The sequence below is a fragment of the Plectropomus leopardus genome, chromosome 18, assembly GCF_026936395.1.
Source record: "Plectropomus leopardus strain MGB_pleo_1.0 chromosome 18, ASM2693639v1, whole genome shotgun sequence".
Taxonomy (NCBI): domain Eukaryota; kingdom Metazoa; phylum Chordata; class Actinopteri; order Perciformes; family Serranidae; genus Plectropomus; species Plectropomus leopardus.
In genome coordinates, this window is record NC_142193.1 from 29,055,653 (window position 1) to 29,062,731 (window position 7,079).

Below are 7,079 nucleotides of genomic sequence, written 5' to 3' on the forward strand. Positions count from 1 at the left end.
AGTTAAAAAAAGTCAGGGAGAAATGGCAGCAGACATGGACTAAAAAACCTTCATCTGAAGTCTGGAGGAGAGGAGTCAGACAACGATCTGTGTAAAGTTACTTTAAAGTTGGAATAGCAATACAAACAGACAAACACACTCACCTGGGCAAAAACAAGACGGCAGTCATTCAGTGCTGCTTTTGATCCGATGTTTTTGACACAGAATAATTATTAACCTCAAGAATCTTATACACCTTCATTTGGCTCGCTGTACAGTAGGAGGTCTGCAGGATTAAGTCAGTTGTAATATTGATCGCCTCCACGCCAGGAAAATTGATCAGCTTTTGAGAAAAATCACTTCTCTGTAAAGTGCAGGGATCGTATCCAACGTGTGTAGAAATTTTCTGATGATACCTGCTGTGTGCAGGTCCATCTAAGGCTTTAGCGTATTTATTTTCCTGTTTTCCCAACAATTTCCAACCGGTGTTCTTCACTTCCTGCCTCCCATCTGACTTTTGTGTATCATTTGGATCACGTGACTGCAAACAAGCTATTATCCGTTTTCATAGCAAACAGCATCGATGCTATGGATGTTTGACAGTGTGTTTCCAGTGTTTCCATGTTATGTTATATTTGTGCACTGCCTATAATCTGCCTATAATCCCTCTCTTAGACCGAGCAGAGGCCCTCTCTGCCTTCAGGACTTCAAACTGATAGCTGTGCTCGGCAGGGGCCACTTTGGGAAGGTACTCAAACTTTACTTTTCCTCATGGGATGAGCAAAACTTAAAGGAAGGGATAGTTAGGGATTTTTTAGAGAGTAGGGATTAATGTTTAGTCAGTGTATTACAAGCAGTAGCTGGCAGGTGGAGAGCTCCCCACAGGGGTTGATATCAAAATGTATTTTAGGCCTACCTAAAAAATCAGTATCAGTGTACGTGGACACTATATTGAGAGTATTTTCACTGCTTTACCTCAGTCTCACACAGCCTTACACCACATTTCTCATTCGCAGTCGCTCAGCACAAATGCACAGACGGACTGGTTTACCACAACAAACAGCAGAGAAGCTTAGATTACAACACACACACACACACACACACACACACACACACACACACAAACAGAGGGAGCGTGACTTCATTCTCTCTGTATTTGTGGGTGTTTTTAAGATTCATATCTTCAGTAGCAGCACATAGGCCTGGAGTGCTACAGAAAGGTAGTCAGACAGTTTTGATGGATACATTTTTGGTCCCTTAATGAGATTTGTTGACAAAGACGAAAATGTAAATCTCTCCAGGTGTTGCTGTCAGAGTACAAACGGACAGGCAGCCTGTACGCCATCAAAGCCCTGAAGAAGGGAGACATCGTTGCACGCGATGAAGTGGAAAGGTAATTATATTTTGTAACACGGTGCTCTGCGACCTGAATCAAAGTCTCAGCTACACCGAGGAGCTCATTCGCCTCATAATTACACCTGGTACAGTAATTACTGTCTCATACACCCCCCCTCGCCCCCGCTCTGTCTGTCTCCAGTCTGATGTGTGAGAAGCGGATCTTTGAGACCGTCAACGGCTCCCACCACCCCTTCCTGGTCAACCTGTTTGCATGTTTCCAGACGCCAGAACATGTGTGTTTTGTCATGGAGTACACGGCAGGAGGAGACCTCATGATGCACATACATGCCGACGTCTTTTCTGAGCCACGTGCTGTGTGAGTTCTGCTGTGTGTGTGTTAAAGAAAAGAAACGGGAAGAGTGTGTCTTCTTGGAAGTCTTCATGCTCTGTGCGTCTGCGTCTATGCAACCATTAATGTATGAATATCAGTGTGTGGCCGTTTATGTGCTCAGCTCTTTCCGTTTTTTTATCCGACAGGTTCTACTCAGCTTGTGTGGTCTTGGGTCTGCAGTTCCTTCATGATCATAAGATTGTGTATCGGTGAGTACTTGGATACTAGTACATGCAGTAATACACAAAAGTCACAGTTTGGTTAATACCACGGTTTTGGAGTCACGGTTCAGTACAGCGGGAAGAAAACCTAAATGCACGAGGATCTGTTTCTTTTCATTCATTTTCAACACACAGTGCTTATGATGGCTGTTTCATCTGACCTTAGTTCCCAGGCCGGTCGGTCTGCAAAGTGTCCCGGTTTAGACTGAAGTTCCAGCGCTAATTTGTAAAATCCAAATACTCGTGTGAGGCAGGAAAAAACTTTAACAATGTTTATTTTAGAAGTCAAAAAATACAGCAAGCAAAGTCCTTCAATCATCACATCTCGTCTGGTCCACGACCGACTTGATGTCTTAACACTGTCTCACATGAAACGATACAACACAGTCCTACCCGATATATCACGGTCAAAAACTAATATCGCACCACACCTACGCACGCTTCTTGTCTTCTAACACGACAAAAGGGATAAACTCTTCCTCAATTTCTGTTCTAAATCATTTCCTGTTCTTTGTCAGGGATCTTAAATTGGACAACCTGCTGCTCGACACAGAGGGTTTTGTGAAGATAGCAGACTTTGGGCTCTGCAAAGAAGGTGAGTGTCTAATTTTTGTTTATCATACCGGCCCTCTACCGGATGAGGAAAACTTCTATACATTAGGAGAAAACTGAAATTGTTACTTTCCCTGATTTATTTTAAGCCGTGATGCATCTCTTATAACTTACACAGTCAGCGTTTCTCTGTCTCCATCCCTAAAATCTGCTCTACCCTCACAATTTATTTCCTCTGAACTCGTGTCTCTTGAGGTATGGGCTACGGGGACAGGACCAGTACGTTCTGTGGGACTCCTGAGTTTCTGGCCCCGGAGGTCCTGACAGACACGTCGTACACCAGAGCAGTGGACTGGTGGGGGCTCGGGGTGCTCGTCTATGAGATGTTGGTCGGTGAGGTAAGAATACAGAGCAGTTTTTAAAATGTCCATTACTGTGTGTATCAAACATGCTAAAATGCATCTAAATCTGTGTGTAATTATTGTAAACAAACAGGATCACTGTCAAGACATCTCTGCACGCTCGGATCACCTGTGTTCATTGAAAAAAATGGTTTGCCATTTTTGAGAATATGCTTATTCACTTTCTTCTTTGAAAACTGAGCAGATTTAAGTTTGATTACTTTGGAAAATATGGGAAAAAAGGCAATGACCAACTTGGCAAGAAATGTACCAGCAATTGCAAGAAAATAGTAACAGGAGGCAAGAAAATTACTTAAAAATTGTTTTTAAAAAGGCAGGATTATTAGAAAATTATCCAAAAAACTAGGAAACATCCAGAATACTATATTTATAATTGTGATATTTTTATTTATTTTATTTTAGTTATGTAATAAAAAAATTATATACAATAAATGCATACATATATTCAGCACTTTTAGGTCATTTACTTGTTTGTTTTTGTTTTTACTTTTCTTTTAGCTTATTTTCAGGTAATTTTCTGGTAACTTTTTTTTTATAATTTCTTTGCAAATCTTTCAAAGGTCCAAAGTTTCAAAGGGTAAAAAAACAACAAAGCTGGTTGTGATTTAGCGAATCATTGCTGTGTTTCCAACAGCTTTTTCAGCACAAAATGAGGGTGTTATGTCGCAATCCATAAATGCATTTCCGGAGGCCTTTTAGGCACAAAAAGCAGTCGTTTTTTTACGGAGACATCTCTGCATTTCCTCGGGGGATAGTAGCATGAAAGCATGATCTTTCCGAACCATAACTTAGTGATTTTTGTGCTTCAATCTAACAACATGTTAACCACAGTGTTGTAAAGTAACATAATGTTAAGTTTTAAATTATCCCCGACATAAAAACCGACAAATGTAACGAATCTGTAGTTTGTAGAACAAAGAACAAAGCCAACTTTTTTTTTCTTGCTTAAGGGTTGACAGCTTTATATTTACTGGACAGAGATTAGAGTGGTATTGATCTACGCTTCAGACTTACTGCAAGAAAGTAAATAAGTGTACACTTCCCAAAATGTCACACTGTTCCTTCAAGGCAGAAAATGAAGTTGCTTTCTGGCTCCAAACAGGAACTGAACTATTGATCTTCAGTCAGAGATTCGGGAACATTTGGCTGAAAGTCTTCAAAGTGAAAAGTGGAGTTAACTGCTGATAAATGGAAAATCTTCTGAACACGTTTAATTATTTTATAAAGAAGTTGGACAGCATCCTCTTTGCACTTGGATGCAATGGGCTTTATGGGAAATATCGTCTTTATTACAGAAACACACATCAGTGTACAGTAATTCTACCAGCATCAAAACATGACCAACGCCATCCACAAATATTAAAAAATAAATAAAATAAGAAAGTAAACCCACAAACATATTTCTTAAGTACATAAACAAATTCTAAAAATGAAAAAAAAATATTAAAATACAATAAATTAATTAATAAACATATGAAAAGCATTTGTGAATATCTTTCTGATGTTGACTTTCGGGCATTTGTGAATCCAGTTTGTGAATCGAAAAGACATTTATTGATTTCAATTCTACACTTTTGGATTTGCATTTTCACATAAATAATCTTCAAACAAATTTGACTCCATAAAATTGTTGCACTGCAAACATATGTGCGTGGTTTTCTTTCAGTCTCCGTTCCCAGGTGACGATGAGGAGGAGGTTTTCGACAGCATAGTGAACGATGAAGTGCGCTACCCTCGGTTCCTCTCCACCGAAGCCATCGGCATCATGAGACGGGTCAGACGCCGTTCACTAATTCTTCTGTCACTTCCTGTTCTTGACTGGTTTAAACTCTGTTTTAGTTTACCTTTTTCCTTTTTTGCTTGTAAAGCTGAAAACGTGTGTTGTTGAGCTCTGCGTGCGACGATAAACTTATGAAACAGACAACAGAGAATACTGGACAAAGTAAATGAACATCTGTTACTTCTTGTTGTTTCTCGGTTTGTAGTTGTTGAGGAGGAATCCTGAAAGACGTCTGGGCTCTGGAGAAAAGGACGCTGAAGATGTCAAAAAACAACCGTTCTTCAGGGTGAGTGTCTACTTCTTTATCTTAACCCTTCAAAACCTGGACTGACATCAGTGTTGCCTTCAGACAACATATACATTTTAAACCTTTGAAACCTGAGCATATGTGTTTGATTTGTTTTTAAAACATGGCCCAAAAGACAATGAACAACTTGGAGAGATGTCACTTTTACTGCAAGAATTTAGGAAAAGGTGACTAGGAATTGACTTTAAGATTAGCTATAAAAGAGAGAGAGAGATTGAGGAATTATTAGTGGTTAATCATGATAATTTCTTTAAAAAAAAATCTGGAAAAGCTTTCAGAAAACTATATATGTAAGTATAATTATTGTTATTATTGTAATAATTCTTAAGTATTTAGTCTATATATTTATATATTTGGGGGGATTTCTTATTTGTTTTTTTAATACTTTATTTGTTTTGGATTTTTTTCACCTTTTTTAAAACCTTTCAAAGTTGTACGCCCCTCCCCTAAAACCAAAATAAAAAACAAAAGTCTCTCTTCAGTGCCTTCATTTTTTTTTGACATACCTCCCCCTTTCTGCACCACCCCTCCCCTCTCATAAATAACAAACAGCCCCAAAGTTAGATTTAAATATCCTGAATTCATTTTTTTTAATAATATATATTTAAGAAAGCTATTATATATTAATGAAAAAGAACCGTAAAGGAGAATCGATTTACCTTGTAAATTTATTGATAAAAATGTGTATGAACCCCGAATAACATGGCCGCTATCTTTTATTAATACAATAATAGTAACAAAACGAAAGAGGTTACGTGACATAAACACGCCCCCTGTTTACTGTCGATGCGTACGGGCGATATTAATGTCGAGAATTCGGTTTTAAATGTTCCAATTTTAGACTTTTCTGCATCAAGACAAGACAGAATCACGATGCATGTTCCTCTTACAGCCGCACTTAAAAAGATCCAAACTTTCCCTTTAACCTTTCAGAAACTGCATCTTAAATGTACATTTTTGTTTTTAGGGTGTCGACTGGGAGGCTCTCCTTCAGAGGAAAGTCCCGCCGCCGTTCATCCCGACCATCGTAGGAAAAGAAGACGTCAGCAACTTCGACGTGGAGTTCACAGCCGAGGCTCCCACCCTGACGCCGCCCCGCGAGCGCCGCACCCTCTCCCGCAAGGAACAGGACCACTTCAAGGATTTTGACTACGTCTCCGACCTCTGCTAGGGTCAGAGGTCACGGGTTATTAGCTGCCCACTGCCAGCCACGGACTCTTGCAGGAGGCTGAGAGGTGAAGGCGGACTCTGCGCTGCACAGGCAGAGAGGAACTCGATGGCGATGAGAAGCGAGGAGCTCTTTCTCTCTGTCTGTGATGGGATGCAGAACTGGTGGGGCCGAGCGTGTTTGATCGCGTGTCGGACACAGTGTCACGCATCTCCTGACCTGCGCAGGTCTGCTGATCCGTGACACTGCGTGGCTTTTAAAGGAGGAGGAAGTGGCGGTGAAGATAATCCAGATTATGTAACAAACGGAAAATGAGATGATGGACTCTGCTGTCTGTCGTCAGGACCGAAATGCTCAGAGAGCCTTTAAATCACGAGTCAAACGTGATCGTGATTCTGACAGGACGCAGTTTGACTCTCCCCCGCTGCACTCGCTCTCTTGTCCCTTTATCTCTGCTGTTTGTCGCTGCTAAATGTGTGTTTCGTTGTGTTTTGGCGTCCCTGCCTCAGTCGTGAATGTATCCACATCAGCTGCGCCACCTGGACGTGAACACACGGGGGAGCCAGAGGAGGGAGAAAGCACCGAGCTGCCGCCGGCTGATCGGGTCACAAAGAAGCAGAGCGAGGTTGGTGTCTCACACAGGGGAACAGGAGTCACGTGGTGGTTTTGTGTCTGTGCTCGAGCTTCTCTCCACGCCGTCTCTCGGCACATCACGGATTTTTAACTACAATCATTTTTCAATGACAAAAAGTTTTACAATTTTTCTTTTTGTGATTTGTTGTTTTTCCCATCTGTGTTTCCTCCTCTGTCATTTGCTGGTGAAACGTGTTGGAACTGTGACTCAGTAAAGATGTGAACCCAACACAGAAGCATCGATCGGTTTGTTTTCGCCGGCAGTGTTTGATTTCAGTCGATCGGTGC

General features: G+C 40.9%; 1 protein-coding gene across 3 annotated transcripts in view; it reads left to right on the top strand.

The window, feature by feature from the left end:
* LOC121956482 (serine/threonine-protein kinase N1) overlaps positions 1–7,027 on the top strand; it is a 45,224-nt gene extending 38,197 nt beyond the window's left edge. For all 3 annotated transcript variants that reach the window (XM_088069496.1, XM_088069495.1, XM_042504725.2), the window contains exons 14-22: positions 655–727; positions 1,281–1,372; positions 1,517–1,693; positions 1,855–1,917; positions 2,448–2,524; positions 2,737–2,879; positions 4,570–4,677; positions 4,889–4,969; positions 5,958–7,027. In XM_088069496.1, the coding sequence (XP_087925622.1) occupies positions 655–727; positions 1,281–1,372; positions 1,517–1,693; positions 1,855–1,917; positions 2,448–2,524; positions 2,737–2,879; positions 4,570–4,677; positions 4,889–4,969; positions 5,958–6,161 (1,018 nt within the window). In that variant the 3' untranslated portion in view covers positions 6,162–7,027. The remainder of the gene's footprint in view (positions 1–654; positions 728–1,280; positions 1,373–1,516; positions 1,694–1,854; positions 1,918–2,447; positions 2,525–2,736; positions 2,880–4,569; positions 4,678–4,888; positions 4,970–5,957) is intronic.
* The last annotated feature ends 52 nt before the right edge of the window (positions 7,028–7,079 follow it).